The sequence below is a fragment of the Pteronotus mesoamericanus genome, unplaced genomic scaffold (assembly GCF_021234165.1).
Source record: "Pteronotus mesoamericanus isolate MK-2021 breed Mesoamerican mustached bat unplaced genomic scaffold, CSHL_Meso_final contig_78, whole genome shotgun sequence".
Taxonomy (NCBI): Eukaryota; Metazoa; Chordata; class Mammalia; order Chiroptera; family Mormoopidae; genus Pteronotus; species Pteronotus mesoamericanus.
Window position 1 is genome coordinate 2,933,668 of NW_026555258.1, and position 25,406 is coordinate 2,959,073.

Below are 25,406 nucleotides of genomic sequence, written 5' to 3' on the forward strand. Positions count from 1 at the left end.
CCTCACTCCGTCCACGGGAACCTGAGAAGATAGGCACGCAGTATGCAAGTGATGCTGTGATTTCTTTATTTTGAATAAAAAATTGGCCAGGATAACAATACTAGTGGCTCTGCATACGAAACACAACATATCCAAGGCTATTTCACATTTACAAAACTGCCGTTACGCACAGCACCGGGAATTTCACAGCAGCTTCATTAGACTCTAAGGGCTGGAATCAGAGGAGCAACAGAGGGGAATCCAGAATTCCAGAGGGACCGCCAAAAACAGGCGGGCCCTCCTTACCCTGGTGGCTGCCAAGCAGCCAACCAGTGAAGAAACAGAGGGCTGTTGCCCCCCGCCCCTTAGTAATTAAAATAAGGCTGCCGCAAGGGCTACACACTGACAAACACCCTCCAAGGTTAACCTTTTATTTTCTCTGAAGCCTTTCCCACTTCATGCTTTCCCAGAAACCTCTGTCTTAATATTAGATAAAAGCTCAGGACACTGGTATGTTATCTTCGGGAAAAGAAGGCTAGATAGTGCTAAGGGTATGGCGTGGTCTAGTTCAACCCAAGCTCAGTTCAAACTGAGACGACCCCCCCCCGGCGGTCTGTCCTTTGCAGTCTGGAATGCACTGGACGCAGTGAGCCAGGCTACAGCTTGCAGGCGGTGGGAGTCCCTCACGCTGCGCACCACGAGCACCCACTCTGTGCAAGGCACTTGGCACCAGGTGCTGCTGGAAGCACCGCGATGGAACGCGGTCCCTGCCCTTGAGGAGCTTACAATCTAGAAATACACACTGTGTACACAGGTGCAATGGGGAGAGGCGGCCCACTTCCCTGGATGGGGGGGGTCTTTTAAGCAAAATGTGTTATTCTTCATAAATGTATCATTTAAACATGAGAAGTCTTAATACACCACTGAATCAGAGGGCAAAAATTTAAAAACCATCTTACTTTTATAATTTTAAGTTTCTAGATGCCTGTTCTTTTTATTTCAAAAAATGTCACATGTAAACATACAAAAATTCAAAGCCAAGCACAAAGATTAGCATAGGCGTCAAGTAAACATAACATATACATCAGTGTACACAACACGGGCTTATTTTCTATACAGGCTTATTTTTGTATAAACAAGTTTGATATTCACTGTCCTTTCATACATTAAAGTACAAATCTGAGTCAAAGTCTTGAAACAGACGTAACTGACTTTTGCATTTACTTCTGCATTAGTACCAAAACCAAACACCCTAAACCCTACCGGCCGCTAGCCAAGCGTAACACCGATAGGTAAAAACGCCGCAGAGCCACCACGGCCTCTCACAGCGACCCACGCTTCACGGGTCCCCCGGGAAAGCCACAGGGCTTTACGATGCGAGGTAAGCAGGTCTGCACCTTAGAAACGCACGGAACGTGCAGAGCCTGATGTTCACTTCCACCGACCGCCCTCAGTGATTCCGCCAGTGGGCCCGCACCTCTGCCGGGCGGCGTGCGAGCCTCGCCTGCCCTGTGCTTGCGCCTCCCAAGCCCGGAAGGAACATGCGACTGCCGTGGTGCTCCCCGTCATTCCGCTGCAAGGGAGCCGCGGGTGGGGCCTCAGGCCGCATGGCGCGTCTCCCCATAGAGCACGGCCACGACTTGAAGACGATGCAGGGCAGGAAAAGCCGAGCCGCCCAACGGGGTAAAGGCTGGGGGTGGGGGGCGGGGGGCGGCAACTGCCACCCACCGAAAGGATGGACTCCTTCACAGGATGCCCATGCAGTCGCTCCCCCGGTTAGATCTGTTGGTTTCATACGGCGTTTTCAGAAGCAGCCCGTCCTAAAACAAACCGGGTCCGCGAGCAGGGGGCCGTGGCCTGCCTAGCCCCCCAACACCAGCCTCTGCCCCGGAAAGGCACTCACCCCGCAGCCTCCTCGGGGTGCTACACCCTTTAGATCAGCAGGAGCAACCCTGCAGTCTGCAAAGCCGACTGCCATCCCATTCCATTCAACTCCACTCAAGGACAGTCAGGTTTCACACGTTCTCCGTCTGTCTGGAATATACGGCAGACGCCAGGCCGGCAGACGTGGGGATCTCAACGCCAAAAGCCCCTGTCAGTGTCAGGAGCAGGCAGGGCACGTTTAGTAACTCTGAGCCTTGAGACACAGTTTAAAACTCTGCTTACAGCTGCCAACTGATACTTCCACCAACAGCGGAAATGAACACAGTTCACGTGGGTTAATGTGTGAGGGGACAGGTCAGACCCTGGAGACATCCTGCAGGCCACGGCGTTGCTGACGCCACCGACACACAGCAGGACAGAGAGCACCAAGACACATCCGTGACGGAGCGCTGGGCCAGGCAGAGGTGCGGGGCCGTGATGGGTGCCTGTAAAGGGGTCCACTGATCTGTCTGCTGTGCATGCTGCCCAATCTCTTAAGAAAAAGGAAGGGCAGAATATACTTTTCCCTTCAAAAACTGAGGCCTCCTGATTTTGACCGTGATCCACTCAGATTAGCTCCAACCTGAATTTTTGCTCGCCAAGAGTGACGTGGCTTCAGAGGCGGGGGCGGGAGGAGGAGGGAGTGAAAAACCCAGCGCCCCCCAGCCCAGGGGCCGCTTTCTAGCCGGTGCAGGGCAAGGCCGTCCCAGACGGGGCTCTGCCTGTGCAGTCGGCGGCGCTGACCTCTTTTCCTTAGATGGTCAAGTTGGGAAAAAAAGACAACAGCAGACACAACACTAGCCCTCAGGTGTGAATGAATCAAAATTATACTTACTTTTTTTTTGTTATATCAGCAAAAATTATTTTTTGGTGTGCTGCAAAATTTTAGCAATTAGTTTACATGCCATGAGAGAAAGCGGTTGAAAGCGCTGCTCTCTCCCAACGTCGAGCCAGAACCACTACGCACTCTCACACAGGGAGGCGTTTGGAAGGAAAGCGACAGAGTTTACCAGGCTCACTAGCACTTTCTGAATTCTGAACGCAGAACAAAGAACATTCCAAAGCCGAGGGCTCGGCAGGGCCTCCAAGGGCCTGGCCCCCACCACACAAACGCCACACAAATGGGAGGAGGAGGACGTGTGTGGCTGTTGGTCACATCCTCACCCAATAGCAAGCGTTTCTCAAGTGAGGCAAAATGTCTTTCACTAAATACAAAACAAGAGTAGGAAACTGTGTCCCAGTCAAGGCAAAAGAGGTGGCAGGGAGCATGAGTCAGTTTCACCCTGTGTATTTCCCCTCCGACTTTCCAGAAACAGGCACCCTTTCAAGCTGCGAGCCTGCTGGTCCTGATTAGCACCAGTCCCCGGAGCACGATGTAAAAATCCAAGAACACTGGAATTCCGTAATGGCTGTTTTTTATTTTAAGTTTTAAGACCAATTAACACTGAATGTCTCAAACAGCCCACAGAAAGACGCCTGTACAGTGACTATCAGGGACCTCAGCGGAGAGGACACCCTCCTAGCATGGCCAACGGGCGCACACACTTGCACGCCAGGGCGCAAGTGTGCGCACCTGAGCTGCCACCAGGCCTCCGGGTAGGTTCTGCACACTCCTGTACTGGACATAAATGGAACACCTGCAAATGGCAACATTCAAAACACTCCCAGTGTTAATACTTAAAGGAGAAAACATTCTCCCACTTCTGTGTACAAGTAGCTCACATAGGTCACCACGGTTCAGTCGGAGGCAGGGCGACCCGGGTGGACTGGAACGCCTGACACCCTCATACACACTGGGGAGCTGGGGCAGGAGATCAGACGACACGGGAGACCATCAAAAATACGTCGCCATTATTAACTTACAAGTGTCACCTGACTTTTTGACACATTAAAACCAATTTTACAATCGGCTTCAGCCTCTTAAAAATATAAAGTTTTAGGAAAATGTTTTCAAACAAGAACTGGTGGGACGGAGTTCCGCAGCTATTCACGGGACACAAGAGCAGGCTGCACGTCCAGGCGCTTGAACTCCTGGGGCACGCCGGCCCAGGTTTAAGCGCTCTGGAGCCGCAAGGCAGTTCCAGACCATGGCTGGGGCTAAATCCTAGCTCCACCTCCAAGGCCCTTTTCCAAAACCTCTAGAAGAAATCATTCTGTCCTAGGAACGAGAGCGCATTTGTTCAAACTGCTTCAGTCAAGACACTTGAAGAACAGGCGTCCTCGCTGGGTGGGGAAAGGGGCCGGCTCTTGTCTCAGGCCGACCGGGAGCTCTGCATTCAGTCAGGAGACGGGGCTGTGCTGGCGAGGGGGACGCGGGGGCCCTGGGCGGCCCGGGGGAGCGCCGCCCCGTGGCGCAGGCCAGCCTCCCGCGCCCCGTCTCTCCAGCCGGAGAGTGTTGTCGAGCACATCACACGCCCTGTCCACGCCCCACCACTGACACTCAGAAGACAGGAGAGTCGCAGAAAGGGCAGGGGCTTTGCAGTAACCTCTTAATCCAGTCGGGATCTGCAAAGGGAAGACCAGAGGGACTGAGCGTCAGCCTCAGAACAGGGTGGGCGAGCCGCAGTGTCAGGGGACGGGCCCTCTGGACGGGCTCTGTGTCCCTGGACACAGCGCCCCGCTGGACATTCTAAGCGAGGCCGGACTAGCCCTGGGGTCCCCAAAGCTAAATGTGTGGTGACGCTGTCATCCTTCTGTAATGAAAGAGGAACACAGGGTAGCGGAGGCGTGTTCCATAGAGCTGAACTTACTCGAGTTAAAGGGTTATCTTCTTCAGAGTTTCACTTGTACACTGTTAATGTTAAAACACGTAAAATCACAGTGATTTAAAAATGCGTCACCTGGAGAGAGAAGAGCATGGCGAGCCCCCGCCTGTGAACTGGCACCCCTCCCCCCAATGCCGGGCAGCAGCTTCCCCTCCTCCCCAACGCAGCCTGAGGCTCAGCCCAAAGTCAGCGGAGGGGGGCGTTTGTTTTTTAAACTTGTTTCAATCCTTCCCTGACTTTCTGCCTAAATAATATACTAATTTTCAGAGAGTGCTTATGAATTCTCCCAAATTCGGTTCAAAATAACCCAGTGAGAGGGAAGAGGGCGGGGCCCGCGGGTGAGACGTGAGGGCTGCGGCCGGCAACCCCTGCAGCCGAGGGACGGGCACACGAGGAGGCGTCACGCTCTTTCCTCCACGCCGTACCCGGTGGCATTTTCTCTAATAAAAAGTCAAACACGGAACATAAGCTGCCAACATACCACCTCCTCACAATCCGAGTGCTTCAGCCAGGGAAGAAAAAGGCAAGCCTAAGGGTGTCATTTTAGGGGGGAATGTTTTCTGTTTTACTTCACCGAGACCAGATCCCCCCAGGAGGTGTATGTGACTGGGTCCAGTTAGCTCACTTGGTTAGAGTGCGATGTTCATGACCTGCAGGTCATGAATCCGACCTTCCTGTGGCTGTTTACGTCTCTAAACTCCCTCACCGCGTCCACAATCTTATTTCCAAGCAGTTATCTCAGGACGTTGGCTTTGTCACTGGGGCATCGGAAAAGCACACAGACCAACCAGAATAAAAGCCCAGCATGGCTGCCAGAAGGACCCCACCTGCACGTCCTGTGACCATCTAGCAACTCTGTTGTCGTACCCAGGGTCATGTGCTGTGGAGTTTCCCCTCAAATGTGATCTAGCTACATCAGGTAAAACCACCTGGGGCAGGTTGTAGAAGGAATCCCTTGCAGCAACAGAACAACAGACTTACACACTGAAGTGCGGCGCAGACGCGACCATGACATAGTCCCAGCACCTTTCTAAATTAGCGGTGGTGCATGACGCTGCTGTGCAGAGCAGCGCGAGCTGACCGTGGCCGCCAGGCGCCCGTGTGCCGGCCTGCGGGCTCCGCCTCGCCCTCCCCGGGCGGGGGAAGCATCACTCACCTTCGGGAGCTGGGTGGCGGGCGATGCTGTCGTGGAGCAGACACCTTCTGTAGATCAAGCTCTGGCAGGACTGGTAGGTTAAAAAGCACCTGAAAGAAAGCAGACAGTCTCGTCTGTTCCACCGGCCCCTGGAGGGTGGACAGCGTTGGTAACTCACCCGTTATCCTAAAAGCAGCACTAACCAAGCGAAGGGCGAACACTGTTCAAACCCCTGACCGCGCCGTCTCCGTAGCGGGCTGCACTACAGGAGGCCGCACGGGGATGCTCTGAGTGAAGGGGAGGCACCTGTGTCCCGCTGGCAAGAGGCGGCTTCTCACACGGACAGCGAGCGACGCGCAGGCTCGCGGCTTCTTTCTTGCCTGTTTGCAGCACTGGGAAAGTTTACTCTGTCCATACCTTACTGCGTTGAAATGTTGTTTAAAAAATCAACCACATATTAGACTGAAAACTGTTCTTGTGAGTGACTTTTAAGATGAGGTCCCAGCACTATTTTCACGAATCTGACAGCACAGTGGGGAAAACCCGAAGGATGTAGAAGACAAAACTAAGGGTGTCAATAAAGAAGGGAATGAATGTTCATGGGCTCCGGTTCTACCCAATGACGGTTCACCGGGCATCTTCCCAGACCTGGCAAGTCAGGAAAGCAGGATGCAAGGAGACAGGAGAGCGCATGTGCGGGTTCTGTGGGGAGGTTCCCCTGTGGCCAGGGAGCGGAAGAGCGCCAAGAGGAAAGGGGCCGGAGGGAGACCCCACGGAGGTCCACCTGGAGGCAGGCTTGGGCGTGCAAGAAGGCCACCCCCCTGCCGAGGGGGGCGAGCGCCACGTCCCCCGGGAGAAAGCACACGGGGGCATTCTGGCACTGGCCTCAGTCAGCAGAGGGAGGGGCTTACACGTGTGGTGTTACACCTGTGAACTCTGGAGCCGGAACGCCCAGTTCTAGCTGTCACTGCCCCGTGTGACTCTGAGCGCGTTATTTAACGTCCCCGATGCCATCTTCCTCATCCGTAAACGTGGGGATAAGTGTACATCCCCCCGGCCCTTGTGAGCAGCGGTGAGGACCGGTGTGTTGCTCACAAGAGTACCAGCCACAGCGACAGTGTTCAAGAGGCGTCTGCGGCTGGAACCATTACAAGCCAAATGCTGCTCAGGCTCGTACAGAAAAATGGGTCCGAAGACGGACATCAAGGGGATGAAGTGGATGACGGGGCACGAAGGGCCAGAGGCAGGAAGGAAGACAGGGAGCACTGTGTGCAGGAAGCCTGGTGATGGGAGTGCGTGGGGGACAAGGAGGAGGAAGTGACTGGCAGTATCCACAAAACAAGGACACGCGCGGGCTCCCTCTCGGAGTGAGGCCGAGGGCCAAGGGAGGAGGGCGCCTCCCTTTTATTGTGACGTTAAACAAGTACACAGCACTTTCATATTCCACTAAGTTGAACAGGTATTACTTTTGAGTAATAATTTTGAAAAATGTAATGCTACTTCAAAAGAAAACAGTGTTCCACAAATAAAGCAATTCCTCTCCCTATCAAGCAGCAAAAAAGCGTCATTGAAGGCCGCGCTGCTTCAGTCAGGCCCGAGGACGGCAGCTTTTCTCCCACCTCGTGCCCGGGGCACACCTGTCTGGGACAAACACTTCACAACTCCGCGCTACAGGGGACTGAAAACATCACAGGAGCAGGATCTGGCTGCGAACGGCTTACCGGAGCCAAATGTGGCCGTTGGAACAGACTGCCTGTTTGCGATCCGTGAATGGCAAGATCTCTTTACATAAACTGCAGTGCTCGGGGAAAGTCTGCTTGTTCATCTTCTTCGAGATGTGGCCGATCAGCACCTAGTAAGACAGAGCAGTCGCAATGTTTAGAGTACAGGGCTTCCGGACGGAAATGAAAAACTACGCCACTCTGTACACGAGACAAGAGATTTGCATCTCCATCCTACTGTCTGGGAAGTGAAAGGGCTAGACGTCCCACTGCATCATCTGGCTGAGCAAGATCGACTCATTCAGGCACCTGTGACGACAGCGTGAACAATAACCACCGAAGAAAAAGCCGTTCTGAAAACCACAATCTTGTCACTTGCCTTGTTTTCGCTGCTTCCAAAACAAGGACTTCAGAGTTCTGTCAGAACACAAAGTATTTAGCTATTACTTACAATGTTCTAATTTTAGGAAGGAAAAGCCTAATTTCTATAGCCCAAATATTGCATTAAGAGAAATACTAACTTGGTAGAATTGTATACATGTCTATTCTTCAAGAAAGGCTTACAAAGTAAAAAAGATAGGAGTAAAAAACCCCAATCATTTCCCCTTCTGATAGCCCCAAGACCCCTAAGCGATCCAGCCTAGCGGCTGCAGCATGAAACCCACTGACCCCGTGGCAGAGGCGGGAAGGGGCAGGACCCCCTGGGGGCCGGGCCGGGGAGAGGCCGACAGGGCCGATCTCAGCTCCCCCTTCTCTGCTTTGGTCTTAGAGTTGCACTGCTTTAACATGAAAGCCTGAGCCCCGGCTGGTGTGGCTCAGCCGACTGAGCACCAGCCTGCGAACAGAGAGGTTGCTGGTTTGATTCCCAGTCTGGGCGCAGGCCTGGGCTGCGGGCCGGGCCCCCAGTGGGGAACGTGTGCGAGAGGCAACCGATCAATCTCCCTCACTCCCTCCCTTCCTCTCTCTCTAAAAATAAATAAATAAAATCTTAAAAAATGGAAGCCTGGAAAACACTGATCTACCTTACTTTGTTGGAAAAAGCTTCAGGGACGTCATCACTGGGATGGGAAACACCAAACTCCTCAGCACCTAGTCTTTCTGGCAGATAATGTCCTGTGTTTTTAATCCACTTACACTCGAGTCCTGGGGGAAGGACCCTCTAAACCTGCCGTTCACTAATACTACTTCACTGAAGGCTTGAGGGGTGTCTTCATAACTCCACAAGTGTCTGACCTACTTACTCTGGACATAGAGATTTGAAGCTATGTGGAGACAGGGAGCGGTTTCCCACCAGGAAGGATGGCTCCTGCTTGCTCACGAGCCTTGCGCACACACGCCTGCCTGTCTGCCGGTTTAGCGCCCGCCTTCTCAGCGGGGGCGACATTCTTCCCAAAGGGGCCAAGAGTGATTCTTGGCGAATGGAAAAATCTTGCCCTTTTTATGTATAAAGTACCGACGTTCACATAGTACATAAACAGACACACAATATATCTATGGCATTAAAATTTCACGGGCAACAACTATTAGAAAAAAAGTCTAACAAGGCCAGGGGGCGGCGACGGTGATGACGGGGTCGGGGGAGGAGGAGAAACGCCGGCCTCATCAGGCCAGCACACCAGGCCGAGGCGCTCAGGGCTTACCGCTGCTGCTCAAGCAACGTGTGGGGTGTAAAAAGATTCACTTTATGCACACAGTGGGATTTTTAAGACAAAAACACATGTTCACAATCAAAACTCAGTTGCTGTGGGTGGGCAGAAACGCAGCCTCCTCTCCTGCGACTGGCCATCAGGGCCACGTCACCAGGCTGACGCGGCCGCCGTGCTACCTGGGCGCCGGGCCGTCGCTCTGCACCGGGGAGTTCGGCCTTGTCATCTCACTTGCCAAAGCTCTGCGGCACAGCGCAAGACGTAGTTTTTGGTGATGTGACCAAAAAAGGGACATCATTTTAATTCATTCCCACCAGCCGGTTATCGCTGCGTTGGCTGCTGCCATCATCTTACTGGACAATCTCATGGAAGAGGTCAGTGCCCCGGTAAACAGCCAGGGGCTGCGTGTTCTAGAAACTCCCGCGGATCGCCAGGGTGCCGGATGCAGCCCACCGGCCACCACTGCTCTGAGTGCCACCAACCCACTGCCGTTACGACCAGGAACCCATGTTTAAAAGGTGACTTTCAAAAATGAAGCCAGTTCCATGAACAACACATCTCAACTACTCTTGAGAAGGTTGCAAACATCCTGTGAGCAATAATTTCAGGGGTGCACATATATGTACACAGAGAGAAAGTCCAACAAGTGACTGGGAGTGGTTTAACACCAGGGACAACAGTCTTCGAATGTACGGCCTCCAAGGAATGTTTTAAATAAGGCTTTTTAAGGGTCAATCTTCCCAGGGAGAAAGGATGCGGCCGCGGCGGTGGTGATGATGTTAGCAGACCGAGACCGCACGGTCCCTGTAACACGAGCTCTTCCCTCTGGATAACAGGGGCCACACCGCCTTAAGTGTTCTTCCCGCGGAGAACGCGCCCTGGGGACCTTTAAGGGGAATGCGGAGGCCCCCGTTTCCCCCAAGCCTGATGCTGTCAGGGAGCTTGAATTCTGTGGACTACATTTTGCATAACACCATATGATTGTTACAGTAACAAAATAAAGATTATACCCAGTTTTTATAAAAACAACATGAGTAACCTGTTTACTTTATATGCCCTTAACTAAATCAGAAGACATCCCCAAGGCCTTTCAAACGGAAACATCCCCCCCACCCCCAAACAAAGAAACAAACTTTTTGTCAACAGCAAGGGACAGGCACACGGTGCCTACCTCTGCACCTGTGGCTGCCCAGTCACCTCCGCGTCCCCTGAGGACAGCCTCCTGGAGCTCATCCTCAGTCCGGAAACCTCACCTGCAAACCCTGTGCATCACACACAGCCACAGGGAGGGGAAGAACTGAGCTAGTATTTTGTGTGACACGAACGATGTGCTTCTTCCTTATTTGCCAGCACCTCATGCCTATCAACTACCTAAGACACATCACAGCAAAAACTGAGCTTTAGAAAATTCAATTTAGGTCACAAAGACAGCAGACTTTTCACAGCTTCAGCATTTTTGTCAACACCTACCCGTGCTGTTCGGTCATCATACTCTTCATCAGACATTAGGAAGTTACAGAGTCCCCTGGTGGGGATGCTGGTGTTTTCTGTGATCCAGGTGTGCAGGTACACTTCTCCCAAGACTCGCTTCATGTGCTCCCTGGTCAAGTGCATTTCCACGGCTTCGATTTTCCCTTGGATTTCGAGGAGTTTCTCCTCCATGGGCTCACGGCCTCCAGCGTCTCCAGACTGGGCGAGGGAGTCATCTGTGGGGTCCTCTGGGTCCCCTTCTTTGCTCCTCTCCTGAAGGCCTTGCTTCGTCACCTGTTTGGAGGAAGTGCCTTCCTCTTGCTGCTCGTCCTCGGCATTGCCCGCTGCAGGGGAGTCACTCAGTAAGATTTTTGAGTCTTCGCGGGTGGGCTTCCACAAGGCCTCGGAAGGGGTTTTCTGCATCGACTGGTATAAAATCCTCAGGAGGAAAAGCTTGAAGCGCCAAAAATAGGTGGCCCCGCTGCTTTCGATCTTTTTTTCCAAAGCTTCTTGTAAAAACTGCGGGATGTGTTTATCTTTTAGAATCTTCCAGCGTACTATGTCTATTAGATCTACCTGCTTAAAGAGATTCTGAATTGAAGACTCCAGGAGCTGAGCAGCTGCCTCTTCAAAGGTTTTGAGAGCAACGAACTGGACCTGGTAGTTTTTGTTCACGGGATGGAGGCCATTGACCATGCCCTCCGTTGTGATGATGGCCAGATACGCGCCGCAGGGGCTCACCGCTATCCCGTGAGTCCTCACGGAGCCAAACACATCGGAGAGTCGGATCAACTGGTGCTCGAACTTCAGTGCGACATCTGTGAAAATGGGAATCAGCTGCCGCACCTTGCCGTCGCTGGAACAGGTATAGACCGTCCCATTCTGCTTGTCTGCAGTCATGGAGACGATCGGGAGCGAGTGAAGGCCCGTGACGTGGGAGTTGTGAACGTTCAGACCTGCTTTGGAGATCAGCAGGAGACACCAGAACACATAGGGTCCTCTGGCAGCCACCACCAAGCTACAGCTACACTTCTGGTACGGGTGATAAAGCGGGACACATTTGATGCTGTGCACGGGCAACTGGTCCATCTCCTTCCACAAGACGACAGGCTGCCTTAAAGTGAAATAGCCTTTCACTGCTTTGAGATTGACAGGGAGGATTTTTACAGGTCCGAAAGCACTCCCCACAATAAGGCCGCTCATTTTCCGATTATTGTGCTCATATTCCCACCAAAACAAGACACTGGGAGAGTTGATGCCCGACTCAATCGTGCTGCACGAAGAGATGGATTCCTTTCCCACGAAGGGGAGCTGAAACTGCCACACAGCGATGTTGCCGTTCTCGAAGAGGACCGCCAGGAGCACGCTCCCCACGTCCCGGCACTCGTTGTTGTGCTTGACCTGCTGGGTGGTGCAGATGCCCGACCACTCCATTCTGACTGGCGTCTGCATGCTGTGTCTCCGCTGAAACTCCGCAAAATCCGCCAGACTCCCTGCTGGGGCCTCGTTCTTAGAGAGCCGGTAACTGGTCTCGTAAAGACGTTCCCCGTAGATCTCCGTCAGGTCGACCAGCTGGACCCACTGGAGTCTGTTGAGGTTAGCCTGGATGGTCAGGCGATTGTCCATGGTCAGTGCTGCCAAAAGGCACCTGCCATTGGCGTCGCAGCCCACGGGGGACCAGCTGGTGTACTTGAACCCTCTCAGTGGTGGCAAGGCCTTCCCCTCGGGGTTGAACGCCCGATCCAGCATGAAAGTCTGGCTGACTGTGGGGTCTGCAGAGGTGGCGAACCTCTGCTTACACTCGGCGACCTCCGCTTTTGAGCCAACCTGAAAATGAGAGAGAAAAACTATTAGATAACTATTTCACTCTAGAAACATATTTCTATAACTTAGGGCATGTTAACTAAGTCATATTAACATATACAGTAATTTTGTATTGCTTCTGCTAATTTTGGTATGACATGCATTTAAAAGATCAAATACAGGTCTAAAACTAAATAAGCACATATTCAGAAAATGGCAATTTTTAAAAAAGGTTCAAAATAACTCTCATTGCTACTTATAGCCTGGTTCCACCTTCTTCTTAGAATTGACATAAGCAATAAGGACAAGAGCGAGGCGCTTGATTCTTAAGAGTCAGCAGAGTGCTTAGCTGAACTAGTCACAAAAGCAATAAAGGTGTCAAAATTCGTGAAAATACTCATATACATCTTTGCTACAGTTAGATATTTGGATTTTTATAACATCTTTACAACACAAATGCAACCTTCAAGTTTTCTAGCTGAAATTTCATTTATAAATTACGCCGAAAGCCAATTCCCACTGCTTTCCGGTGCTTCCACAGAATAGCGTCCCCTCCGACTACTGGCCGACCCCTGGGCCCTCCCACCCGCCCCTCCCGGGCCGCCTCGCCTAGAATGCGCCTTCCTCCCAAGAGACCCCGTCTGAGACCCCGTCCGGCTCCCCGGGCTCCCCTCCTCCAAGGGGGCGATGCACGCCAGCAGCGCCCAGCCGAACGCTGGCATTTCTTCAAAAACATCATAAAGGGACGTTGAAGATGGAGGAAAAGCTAAGCGACCAAAAGAAAGTGGTCCAGAGCCCTAATAGCCAGGGAGCCTAAAGCCAGAAGAAAAAACCCCCCAAAAACCAGAAAAGCAGAGGTTAAACTATGGTTTCTGTCATGTCAAGAAGGACTTGACCTGCTGTGTTAGAGAAATGGATAACAGAGAGAGCAGAATCTTTCCATTCCTTTAGTGTCATGTTCCTTTTACATAGAGGCTGATTCTCAAACTGGAAAAGGCAGAAGGCTGTGTTTAATAAGAAATTCAAGCCTAAGATGTGTACAGATATAATTAAAATCTACTTTAAATGAGTTTCAGTCCCTGAGCCCAGAGGAATCACACTGCAGGACACAGAGAGACCCTAGAAGATGCTGAACTCAGAGCCGCTGACTGCACCCCCCACCCCGATAGAGCGCGGGCACCCGGGGACGTGTGCGAGCCGACACACAGTCAATAGTTTAACATGTCTCCCAGAAGATAGAGGGAAGACAGAAACTGCAGACCATCGAGCCTGACGGGATGAAAGTCCTCAGAGCGTTAACAAACGAACTGCGTGCGCAGTCGGCCATGACCATGTGAAACCAGCACAGGATACCTGGAGAAGCGTAATCTAGTCTCTTTTCTGCTGAGACGTCCAGATGACCTAATGAATAATCATATAAAATGGAAGGCAGATATAACGATGTCCAACAAATGAATTAGCTGACTACCTTTTCCTAAGGTGTGTTACGCAGGATGCTACTCCTTAAATTGTCCTTTGCAAGAGAGCCCCGTGGCTATACCTCACCCCCCCTTGGAGAGTTACAGGGGCACACGAGCTGCCTCGGCCTAGGCGCTACCACAGAGACTTAACATTCACCAGCTGTCCAACCTTTAAAAAACAAACAAACAAACAAAAAAACACCTTTGTGGGGGGTAGTCTAGAAACGATGTCTTAGGCAGTATACCTTGACTTTAAAAAGGCACTAAAAGTACTCTTTTGGAAATGCTTATGGTACTTATGGGCATGCTGGAGAAATAGTATAAACAGAAATTCCGATTACAGGCGCATGCTTTTAGCCTGTTAATTAAATAATGCTAATAAAAGCCCAGAGTTTTGTATGGACAGATAAAATTTAAAACGTGCCATAACGATGCCCAGCACAACAACTGGAAGTCTGTGCTCTGATGCCAGAGGGCCAAGGTTCAAATCCTGGCTCCACCCAGTAACAGCTCTGGGCTCCCGCACAAACGGCTCAGACCTCCAGCCTGGGGTCCTCGCTTCCAAAGACAGAACGTAGCGATGCGGCCGGTCTCACAGCGCTAGGAAGGGTAAATAAGTCCATACACATCAAGCATATATTGAAAACGCTCAGTAAATGCCAGCTGTGATGATGATGATGATGATGATGATGATGACGTTCTGAAGAATAAGTAAATGTTAAGGGGCCCTGAGGGAAGTAGGTGAGATGCAGGGGAAAGCTGCCCACGAAATGAAGGGCAGACATAAGATGGTTTGCCAGCTCCTAGAACACTATGCACTACAATAGGTGAATTTAACATGAATGAAAGCTCCTATTGAACTAGAAGTAAACTCACAGAATCTGTAACCTTAAGTGGCCGCTCCGGGTGAAACAGGAAGCTCACGCAGCTTCAGTCCCTCTCATGGTAGGAAAAACTTTTTTTCCTCTTTTTTAAAAGTCTAATCTTTATTATATTTTTTCCATTACATTTAGTCCCCTTACACCCCCTCCCCTCCGCAATCACCAGGTAGGAAGAACTCTCTGACAGGGCAGAGGGCAGCATGAACCTGGACCAAGAGGGAAATTCCTCATGGTTTTGTGTAGTGATTTCTAACACATTAGTCTGAACGACCCCCACTGTACCTCTCCCAACTCTCCACATGACCAAACTAGTTAAAAAGCTGAAACGAATACTCAGATGTTCAAGGAATATACCACTTAAGAGTCCAGCTCCCCCAGCCCGCCCCCAGCCCACCTACAGAATATCCCTTGTCCAGTTGGCCACCATTACTATTAATCCCTACATACTTTGTAAGCACCTACCAAATAAAAACTTACATGAAGCTATTAGACACTAAGCTTTTTGAGGGCAGGAACATGATTCCAAAGACAGGCAATAGCTATGAACTTAATATAGTAGACAGAGTTACTACTTTCAAATGCTCCTAACAATTGATACTCAATAAAAGTAGATGCGCGCGCACGGTGTTAGTTTTGTACTTCATACAATTACAGCGTTGTCTAAATCAGCAGTCCAATGGGAAAGCCTGTAACACTCTTAAATCACTGTTTTGTTTTTCAGATTTGTATCACATCCTAATGCTGACAGTGGTAACTTGAAAATGGTGGAATGTGAACTATCACATAACTGTATTTTTCTGGAACAAATCCACAGTCTAAATAACAGAGTCATAGGGCCAAAGCTGCGAGGGGGTGGTCTTCCAGCCGTGTCATGCTCACAGTGCCACCGCGGCCCCGGGCAGGACGCCTACTCCTGTGCCGGGACGGAGGTAAGTGGGGCAGCACCGAGCAGACTTTATACCCCAGGGAGGGCCCACGGGCACAGCCGCCGAGCACCGATGCAGACTTTTTTTCATCCCTGACACTTCGCGAGGGTTCTACTCCAGGGGTCTCCGTTAGAGCCACAGGGACCACCTGGCTCCACTCAGCAGGTGCCCTGGCCACCGAGGCTGCTGACCGCACCCCAAAGGCTCGTGCAGACGGGGAAGGACGCTGCTCTCAGGCACGCTCTCCACCGACTGCCAGCGGGATATACAGATTTCCTAAATACTTGTTAGGCATCGCAGGGTCAATGATGAAGAAGTCAAGTATCTATCAGAATCCCACGTTCATCTTCACATCTACAACCACCGCTCCAATCCGGACTCTCATTCCTTCATACTTGCATGGCTGCATTTTTTTTACCCCAGCATTTAAAGTATGCCAGGAACTGTGCTGATTCATGTATGTGTTTATGTGCATACATATATAAATATCCACATGTGTATTGTATTTAATTTTCCAAAAAGGCTAAACCAGGTAGCTTTCGTTATCCCCTCTTACAGAGAGGCCTATCGTCTTGCTGTCTCACGCCAAAGCCCAGTCTCCTAACCCCTATGTTATAACCGACCCCAACGCTCACCTTTGTGCCTGTAGTCCAGCCCGATTCACTTCTGGGAGCCGCACCAGGTCAGGCCCGGCCTGTGGAAGTTTAACTGTGCCTCAGGGCTTCCCGGATTGAAACCAGCTTCCTCCGACGGACCTTCAATGCCACCGAATCGGCCTCACCTAACTTCCTCGACTCCCTAGAAGGGCTCATCTGCTGGTCCGTCATTCCTTACAGCATATCTTAAATGCACCCCCGCCTGAGACGGACACCGTCCTCCTGCCACCTGGGCGACGCTCTCCGTCCCTCCTCCCTTCAGGACCGCGGCAGACCCTCCGGCAGAGAACCCGCCCTGATGGACCTGCCTCTGCTCACTGTTCCTTCAGAGTCTCTCTGCCAAAGTGTAAAATCTCTACTGTATTCACACACACAAGACACACTTACAGTTCCCTCTAGCTCTCGGACATTCGAACAGCCTTAGAAACCTAAGTTCCCTCTCAGCAGAGGCCACGCCTTTTAAACCCCTTTCTTCTGCCGCCCTCCCTCAGTGTTTCTCAACGCCACAGCATCACCAGCACCTGTCCACCTGATGTTTTATTTGGACCAATCTGTTCACATGTTCTCCAAGGAGAGCTAGAGGGCTCAGTCACACAAGCTCACCAGCGGTTTAATTCGACACAGAGCTGTCCCTTCAACACGTGAGTACGCTGAAAGCGGTGTGGCTCGCTGCCTTTAAAATGCCTGTGCAGAGCGAAGAGAGGTTTTACCTTGAAGTCCTCTTTCACATAAATGCCCTTTCTGTATACAGATACGTAACTTTACAGGGCTAATCACCACCTGACGTGACATTTGTCTTTGTTCAGGACGTGCTAAAGAACGTAAGCGCCAAAAGGGCGGAGGCTTTGTTCCGCGCGCTGCCTTACTTCCAGAACCCACACCGATGTCTAGCTGAGTCGCTGCGGTGTTTGAATCTGTTGAATGAGTGAGCGTACACTTTGATTAATCGTGTATGTACAGACAAACCTTTGAAGGACACAGCAGAAGTTTTTACACCGCACTTCTAAACCACACGATGAACGACAGGACCGACCACTTTAAAGAAACGAACTTGGCCCTGGCTGGCGGGGCTCAGCGGACGGCCTGCGAACCCCAGCGTCGCCCGTTCAATCCCCAGGCGGGCCAGGCCCGCAGCGCGGGGCGCGCGAGGCAACCACACACGGCTGCTTCTCTCCCTCTCTTTCTCCCTCCCTTCCCCTCTCTCTAGTATTAAATAAAGTCTTCGAACAAAAAATAAATGAACTTGAAAATGATGTTACAACAGTAACATGTGGAAACCCAAAAGTTCTGAAGGCAAACTTCGTTTATATGAAGCTGAAAGCACTAAATCTAAAGAAGCCTGGACCTGAAGTTTAAGAACTGCACTTAACTGCCAGCGGCTTTATTTTTCTTTTTCATTCCGCACCCCGAAAATTTTTTAGCTATTAAAAAAAACCCTGGAGTACAAACTCCAAGATCCAGTATTTGCCCATCTGCCCAGGGTGAGAGCTACTCATACTGAAGTCGCTGGGAACGGTTACGACGATGGAAAGGACCAACTCTCCTCCTCCGGAGCGAAAGGGGAGCGAGAGGAAGGCACCTCGCCACGAACAAAGCCAGCCGCGTCCTCGGGGAGCCGGCCCCAAACAATGGGCGCGGCGGCACGGGCGAGGCAGGGGCTGGGTCACAGGGGGTGGAGTCTCAGAAAACAACACCACGGAGAGTAAATCTGCGCCCGCAGCCTGCCAGACGCGAGCTCGACGGAGCCTCCCGGGACGCGTGTGTCGGGAGCGGGAGCGGGGGCGCGTGACCCGGGACGCCGGGCACAAGCAGCTGCAAGGTTTCGTGCCTGCTTTCTCGGCTACGGCGACCCTAGCCGCTTCACCCGACGCGCCGGCTGCGAAGCGGAGACTCCCCGGGGACCGGTGACGCGGCCGAGGGAGGGCCCGGGATGGCTTACTTTGAGGAGGCAGCTGTTGAGAGGGGCGGGCACTGAGGTGCGGTGGATAACCAGGTCCTGGCCCGGGTTGTGCACGTCGCAGATGAGCTCCAGGACAGCGATGCTGCGGGCCGTGGACACGGACACGCGGTGGTCCTCCGACCAGGTCAGCGGCTCCAGGCCGCTCACTGCATACTGCAGCCTCACGGCCGGCTCCCGCCGAGTCACCAGGAGGCGGAACGCGTCGCTGGGCCCCGGGGTCGCGTCCGCCGCCTGCTCCTTCCCGCCCGCCTCGCCCCCCTCCTCGGGCGGCGCGGGCCCGTCGGCCGCGGGCCCCAGCCGGGCCTTGTCGCCCGTGTTCATCTCGCGTTAGCTGCCGCGGTCGGACCCCCGGGCGCGCCAGTACCGCGTCGCCGTCCCGTTGCCGCCTCCCGCGCCGCCGCCACCGGCCCCCAGCGCCCTCCTCGGCGGTTTTCTTCCCTCAGGCCCAAAGCGCCGCCGAGCCAGGAAGGACCCCGCTGTTGCTAGGCGACCCAGACCTGCCAGGTGGCCAAGGCACTGCCTGTCTAAAAAACACGCCACCTCGGCGGGTGGGATTGAAACGCCGGGGTTCGGCCGCGGGTGGCGGGGGGCGGGCAGGGAACCTCGGGGATCCCCTCTCCAGGTGACCAAGCCCCAGACCTCTTTAGTGACTTCTCCCGGGGCGGGGGGGGGGGCGCCCAACTGAGGGAACGGTAACCCGCGGGCAAACGACGCAAATGTCGGTTAGATGGCGCACGGCCTGTTGTTCCTCAGAGGACTCCAAAGAACTTCACAAACATGAACTCTGGGGTTGAGTGTCACTTGGCATCCGCTCACACAGGTCAAGCCACAAGCGATGACAAACGGGACAGCCACCCCTCCCCGTGGCTCCGGTCACCAGTGAGACAGGCCTTGTGCTTACGGGCCCTGCGGGACCCGGAAGGGGCACGGCCGCAGGACCCGGCGGGGCAGCTAAGCGGGGTCCTCGCGCGCGTCCCACGTGGCCAGAGCGGAGCTGCGGTCTAGGTTCGCGAGGTGCAGACGCGCCCCGCTTGCCTGCGTGTGGCCGCGCCTCCTCGCCGGCCATGGCAGCCACCGACGGAGTGCTCTTGCACCTCTCCGCCGCCCCCGGGACGCCCTCCAGACCCCGCACGGCCCAGGCGAGGCGGGTGAGTTGTGACCGTCTGCGGGTCCATCGGCACCGGGCGGGGCCCGGCCTGCGCGCGGCAAGCTGCCGACAGCTGCCGCTTTGCCTCTCGGGTTTGGAATTATCTTCGGAGTTGGGGGTTGGGGGGAGTCAGACTTCCGGCAGCTTCGAGCGGTGTCGCTGAGCAACACGTGTCGAAGACCAGAACGCCACCCGGCGGGGAGGTTTTTGGAGGGGCGCGAGCTAGCTGGAGCTGCTAGTTGGAGGACTGGAAAGGAAGGGATTGGAGGCCGGCGCGCGTAGAAGTTAGAACTGACGCTTGGGCCTGAGTCCCCGCGCTGTCACCACCGCATCTCAGCCACCGTTTTCTCGACTTCAGGGGTCGTTTGTTTCAGGAATAAGAGCTAGACGATAGAAATGCATTTTAAGTGCCTCTAAAAATGCATAGATTTCATCCACGCGCAATGGAGGGGGGAAAGAAAATAAAACTCAAAAACATAATTCCCTGACTAGGGAGGGGAAGGAAGCCTTAAACTTAGCCAGAGCTGAAAACTAGTTTCTAGGATGATAAACTTATCTCCTGGAAAAGGGGAGGGGTAAGGCAGAAAAATCTGTTGTAAAACCTCATTACCTCAAACAACAGGAGGGGTGCGATCTCTTGCCAAGGAAGGGGGAGGGGGTGTGTGTGTGTGTGTGTGTGTGTGTGTGTGTGTGTGTGTGTTTTCTCGAAAAAGCAACAGATAATTCCATTGAAAAGTTCGTTGCCAAAGTTCATGCAGCCAGTGTGCTGAAGTTGAAATTCCTTGAGTTCTTATAAACTACCACCCAATATCTGGAGTCTCTTTGGTATTCTTGTTTTTGTTGATTTGTTAATTTTTTGTGACACGCTTTAGGATTTAGAGGCTTGGGAGTGAGGAGTTTTCAGCGGGCGGGCCGTGTGGCCCCAGCTCTGCGGGAGGGGGAGGGAAAGGGCAGAAGAGCCACTGGGAGCCTGGGATTTGGGGAGGACGGGCCAGGGATTGGAGGCCAGCCCGGCGACACGCTAGCTCTGTGACGTTCAGGAAGTTGCTTCACTTCTGATTCCTGCTTTCCCTAGCCGTGACATGAGAACAATACTTTCTACTTCACATGGGTTTATTATGACGGTTACAGGAGATAATATGCATAAAGACTACACGTTTTCTGACTTATGAAATGCTAATGATAAAGAAAGAAATACCATACATTGCAACGTATAATGTGCCCTGTGTATAATGCGCACCCATGTTTCTGGCCCAAACTTTCAGGAAAAAAAACTTTTGTTTTAATTTTTTAACTGAATTTTTACTTATTTATATTCAGGTACATGTTTCTTGTGTCATAAAGGAATTTTAGCATATGTTTTGTATACTTTATGAACATACTTTAGTATTTATTTTTTAACATAATTAAAAACATTTATGTAGGTACAGAATTAGCACTACTGATGCATAATGCACACCTTTATTTTTTTCCCCTCAAAAATTTGGGCCAAAAAGGGCCACTTTTCACAGCAAAATACGGCAAGCTCCTGTTGGCTCCATTTTGTGTAACAGAATTCCTGTGCCCAGAGTAACTGCACACAGGGAGAGTTGACTGGAACTTTGAGCAGAATAAACACAGAGTGTCTGGTTTTATGAGTGTTTGAACTACCGTGTCAAAGGGTGTTCGCGGGAGGATGGCGGGGGTCTGCGGTGGCCTCGTCTGTACCTGCCTTTTCATGTGTGTCTTGAATGAGACTTGTGGATATGCTGGACTCGGATGGGTCGCAAGCGCCCAGGATTTTGACAGACTTTGACGGCCTAAATTATGCTACCGTTGTGCAGAATGTTTTCTGATTATTGAATTAGTACAGAGTTATTGTACAAAATTTGGGAAGTAGACTTTTTTAAAAAAACAACCGCCCTTATCTCTGGTTAACGTCCTGGTGTGTGTCCTTTTAGAAAACAACTCAAAACGAAATAGGAATCCAACGATTCACAATGTTTTCTAACCAAACAGGGTACAGTTGATAAAAGGCATGTCAGGGCCGTGGCGGCGCCGCCTGGGCAAGGCCTGGATCCCTCAGTGATAGGGGCGGCTCGCTCTCGTGCCCCCAGCGGTCTCCTCTGAAAATGAGGTGACACCGGTAGCTGTATTGGTAGAGGAGATCACGCCTGCGAGTACTGAACGTGCCACTTACGCGCACTGAGCACAGGAGCCACTCAGTATGTTTATCGACATCAAAGACAGTGTTAGGCTTTGAGGGCTAGCTGGGCCCCAGAGGTCGCTGCCATGACCCCTTGTTTAACAGGGCGGACACGGAGACGGAGAGAAGCGCCTCGCCGAATGCTGCGCGGCCAGCGTTCAGTAGATGTAGGTCTGTCCTTGCCCCTCTCCGCTCCGGTGTCACCTCACGAAGCCTTCTTGTCCCCTTGCCGTAGGCCGTGGTGGTCTGTCTGATTTTGGGCGCTCCTAGCCCTGTGTGCGTGCCTCTTCTGTAGGACAGGTGGAGGTTTGCGTTTCTGGTTGCACGCGTCTCCCTCTTCCAGGAGTCAGGGGCTCCCTGAAGGGCTTCGCCGACCTCCGGCTTGTACCGTCAGGGCCAAGCCGCCTGACAGCTGCCAGGGGGTCGGGGTGTAAGCTCCTGGACCACAGACCTTTGGTTCTCGCACTTACTTGGTTCTGAAAGGCTGTTCAAGAAGCAATTTGTTTGAAACTGAATCTCCTTTGTCGCCTGAGAGACACGAGACTGATCATACAGGTATCCGCATGGAAGGCTTGTTGGGTCAAGATCTGAAGTTGTGTTCGCTCTTGAGACGTTTTTTCCATGACGTTTCCAACGACGTTGAGACGACGTTGAGACGTTTTTTCCATGAACAGCTTGGTCGAGAACCGAATTGTTTGAGATGGGAGATGTTCGGGTACCGAGGTTTGACTGTATTGTGGATGGGGGGCGGGTAACAAGCAGGAGAAAGGTATCCAGATGGTGGGAAGGGATAGCTCCATTGTGTGTAATTAGTTCGCCTCACGAGAAGTCACGGAGCACTTCCTTTGTGCCGGACACGGGCCAGTGCAGGAGACGACTGGGCCGAGAGAAGAGGTCGGGGAGGGCCCTTCCGAGGCCCCAGCCTGCCTAGACCTGGAGGGTGAGGGTGAGGCGGCCAACCAGCGGGAGGGTCGGCGATGCGGTGTGGGACGCCGCTGCAGGGGCCCTGGGGGGCAGGAGCACGGTGCAGGCTAGCGGCTGCGGATGGCTAGGGCAGCAGAGGGTCCCGCGGAGGCCGGCAAGATGGGCAGGGCCAGGTTCTAGGGGCTTTGTAGGTCAGACTCCGCATTTTGACTTTAGCCTGACAGCCACGGGAAGCCTGTCTCACATCGTCCTGGACTCCGAATACTCGCTTTGAGAGAGAAGTTGTCGTGAGAATAAAGGGGGAGCCGGATGATAAGGGATCTGAAGTCTGTGACCCATTTGGAATGTTCCGTCCAGGGAGGAAGGAGGAAAGGAGTCGCGATGTGCGAAGCAACGTTAGCTGCAGAGGAAGGAAACTCACTCGGTGTGGCTGCGGAAGGCAGGCCTCAGCCTCGCAGGGAGACGCTCCAGGCAGCAGGTCCTGCCTGAACATCAGAAACAGCTTCAACGCCCCTAGAACTTAGTCTGCCTTGGGGGACAGTAGAGACAGAGGAGGTGCGTGGGCAGCAACTGGAGGCCGCCTGGCTGCAGCCTGTGTGGGAGGCCTGTGCAGGGTGGGCGGGGCCTCGGCCTGTCTGCTCCCAGCCGCCTTGATTCCAGGAACCAGGCAAAATCTGCACAGTTCACTCCGCCTTCCCACTGAGTCGACAGACCTGAAATTTGACTCCATCTCTTGCTCTACTTTGAAAATTCATGAACTTGGAACTTGGTAAAAATATATTTGTGAAATGAAGTAGGTCAATACTTAAGATTCATATTAAATATCCGAGGTTGTGTTTATTGAATTCCTTAGATGTAGAAGACCTTCCTGCTGCCAGGAACAAAGAACTATTGTCCCTGGTAGGCTAGCCTGAAGCTGACCGTCATGGCTCAAACAAGCTGATGTATAAATGAAAGTTACCATTTCAGGGTAGGAGGAAAAGAACGTATTCCCAGAGAAACCAAAACTCCAGAATAACAAGCACTGGCTACTCACAGGATGTTTTTATTTTGCTGTATAAATTGGAAGAGAAGGCCAAAGAAAATAGAGGAATTGGATGTTTTTCTCCTAGGGGGAGTTTTGACAGCATGTACTTAACCACATTCATGTTATGGAAATAAGAAACAACAGGCGAGAAAATACCTGGTGTTGTAGCCTGCAGTCGGCTATCAGGTGGGGAATTGAAAGGCGAGGAGAGTTGGCAGTAACGGTGGTAGAAGTGATGGATGGGGCAGGATTCTCATCTGGAAGGGAAACCACAGCGAGTAGGAGTTGTCTCCACGCCATCTGACTCGGGGGCGGGGTGGGGGCTGCTTCAGGGAGAATGGCAGCGAGCCAGGCACTCTGGGGTGGGGCAGAGATGAGGGGTTCTGCTTCCTGGGCACGAGCTGGGACCAGGAGGCCCACAGGAGGCCCATGTCCCACAGGCTTTGTTCATGGAGGGAAAGGCTCCTCTGTCCCCCCCCCCCATTGTCATGTGAATGTTCACAGCAGTGTGGGCTGGCTTAGCGCACACTTCATAGGTTGGCTCCTCTCTTCTGTTAAAAAAGACTCATCTGTTAATATTCAGCCCCCAAAATGCATCTCCCCTGGGGATCCTCACCCTCATCTTGGCTGAGTTATGGCCAAGATGGGTGGTGAAGTCCAGCAGATGAGTGAGCTGAGCTTTGGTGGGTGTTTTGGTTTTTCTTTTTTCGCTTTTGGAGGAAGACAAGCCGAGTCAGAGTCTGATTGCAGATGCTGTAGCCTGTTGCCTGACCTGGGGTGGAATGGCCTCGGCGGGCGGAAGGGCGCCGCTCGAGGGCCGTCTGCTGGACTAACGCGTCTCTCGCCGCTCTTTCCTTTGGGGAACAACGCAGCAAGCACAGGCCACCAAAAGAAAACGCCAAGCGACCAGGGCGGCTCCCCCGGCGAAGCGGAGGAATGAGACATCTTCCCTCCCAGCCAAGAAGGGCGCTGCTAAGGAAACGGCGAGGACTTTGAAGGGGAGGGCAAAGAAGGTGCTTTCTGCGAAGAAGTCTTCGGCCAGTGCGAGTGGTAGGAACCAAGAGCAGAAGCCGGGCATTAAGACTTCATCATTGTTTAAAAACAACCCCGAGATTCCCGAGCTCCGCAGGTAGGCGCAGGGGCAGGGCGCCCCAGGAATGCACAACAGGAGCTGGGGCCCTTTTTTTCTTGGTTTATTGGAACTCATGGCGAGTTTTGTTCGTTATTTGCAGACCTGTAGTCAAGCAGGTGCAGGAGAAGGTGTTTTCTTCGGAAGCCTTTCACGAGCTGGACCTCCACCCACACTTAGTGAGTAGCTGTCCGCGGCCCATGCCACCGGGAGCTGCGGCATGTATGTTCGTTCAGGGCGCTGGAATGGCGGTTCCGGCGATGGGGGAGGGGGTGGTGACGCCCGGGCGTGGCCGCCTCTGCCCCACTTTACTGACGGAGCTCCGTTCGGTGGGGCGATTGCCGGGGCCCTCGTGGCCCCTCCCCATATCCTCACCCCGCATTCACCCCGTGGTAAAGAGAACGCAAGCCCTTCCTCACCCAGTTCCGTTTAGGGCTGGGCCCACTCGCCAGGCCTGAGTGAGCCTCCCCACTGCCCGCAGCTGCAGCGTGGAGGCCCTCCTGGGTCGCAGGTGTCGCAGTGTCTGTGAGAGGCAGCTGAGCTGCTTCTCGCTGTGAAGGGACATCTGTAGTTACAGAGAATTGAAGGAAAAAGACTATTTTAACGTGCGTTTCCTACAAACAAATGAACACTTTTCGTCAACCATCAGAGGGTTTCCAGGCTCATTTA

At 52.8% G+C, this 25,406-nt stretch overlaps 2 protein-coding genes across 3 annotated transcripts in view; one reads left to right on the top strand and one right to left on the bottom strand.

Moving 5' to 3' along the window:
• Window positions 1-113: 113 nt before the first annotated feature.
• On the bottom strand, window positions 114-18,760 carry GTF3C4 (general transcription factor IIIC subunit 4). 2 transcript variants are annotated; one of them, XM_054584181.1, is made up of 5 exons: window positions 18,305-18,760; window positions 10,640-12,466; window positions 7,524-7,654; window positions 5,824-5,912; window positions 114-4,407 (listed from the first exon to the last, which is right to left on the bottom strand). In XM_054584181.1, the coding sequence occupies exons 1-5, from the start codon at window positions 18,644-18,646 to the stop codon at window positions 4,343-4,345; spliced, it is 2,454 nt and encodes an 817-aa protein (XP_054440156.1). In that variant the 5' UTR covers window positions 18,647-18,760; the 3' UTR covers window positions 114-4,342. The 2 variants fall into 2 exon arrangements, with proteins under 2 accessions (XP_054440156.1, XP_054440157.1); XM_054584182.1 differs by lacking the exons at window positions 114-4,407; window positions 5,824-5,912; window positions 7,524-7,654 and adding an exon at window positions 7,803-7,940.
• A 552-nt stretch (window positions 18,761-19,312) lies between these two features.
• DDX31 (DEAD-box helicase 31) overlaps window positions 19,313-25,406 on the top strand; it is a 63,934-nt gene continuing 57,840 nt past the window's right edge. Inside the window, exons 1-3 of the mRNA XM_054584183.1 lie at window positions 19,313-19,473; window positions 24,481-24,737; window positions 24,841-24,916. Coding sequence (XP_054440158.1) covers window positions 19,390-19,473; window positions 24,481-24,737; window positions 24,841-24,916 — 417 coding nt within the window. The 5' untranslated portion in view covers window positions 19,313-19,389. The remainder of the gene's footprint in view (window positions 19,474-24,480; window positions 24,738-24,840; window positions 24,917-25,406) is intronic.

What these genes read in the sequence shown, in the direction of transcription:
- GTF3C4 (XM_054584181.1), bottom strand. Translation starts at nt 18,646, where the DNA reads ATGAACACGGGCGACAAGGCCCGGCTGGGGCCCGCGGCCGACGGGCCC. An exon ending in ATGATGACCGAACAGCACGG is followed by an intron (nt 7,655 to 10,639) that starts GTAGGTGTTGAC and finishes CTGTCTTACTAG; the next exon opens with GTGCTGATCGGCCACATCTC. An exon ending in AACGGCCACATTTGGCTCCG is followed by an intron (nt 5,913 to 7,523) that starts GTAAGCCGTTCG and finishes GCTTTCTTTCAG; the next exon opens with GTGCTTTTTAACCTACCAGT.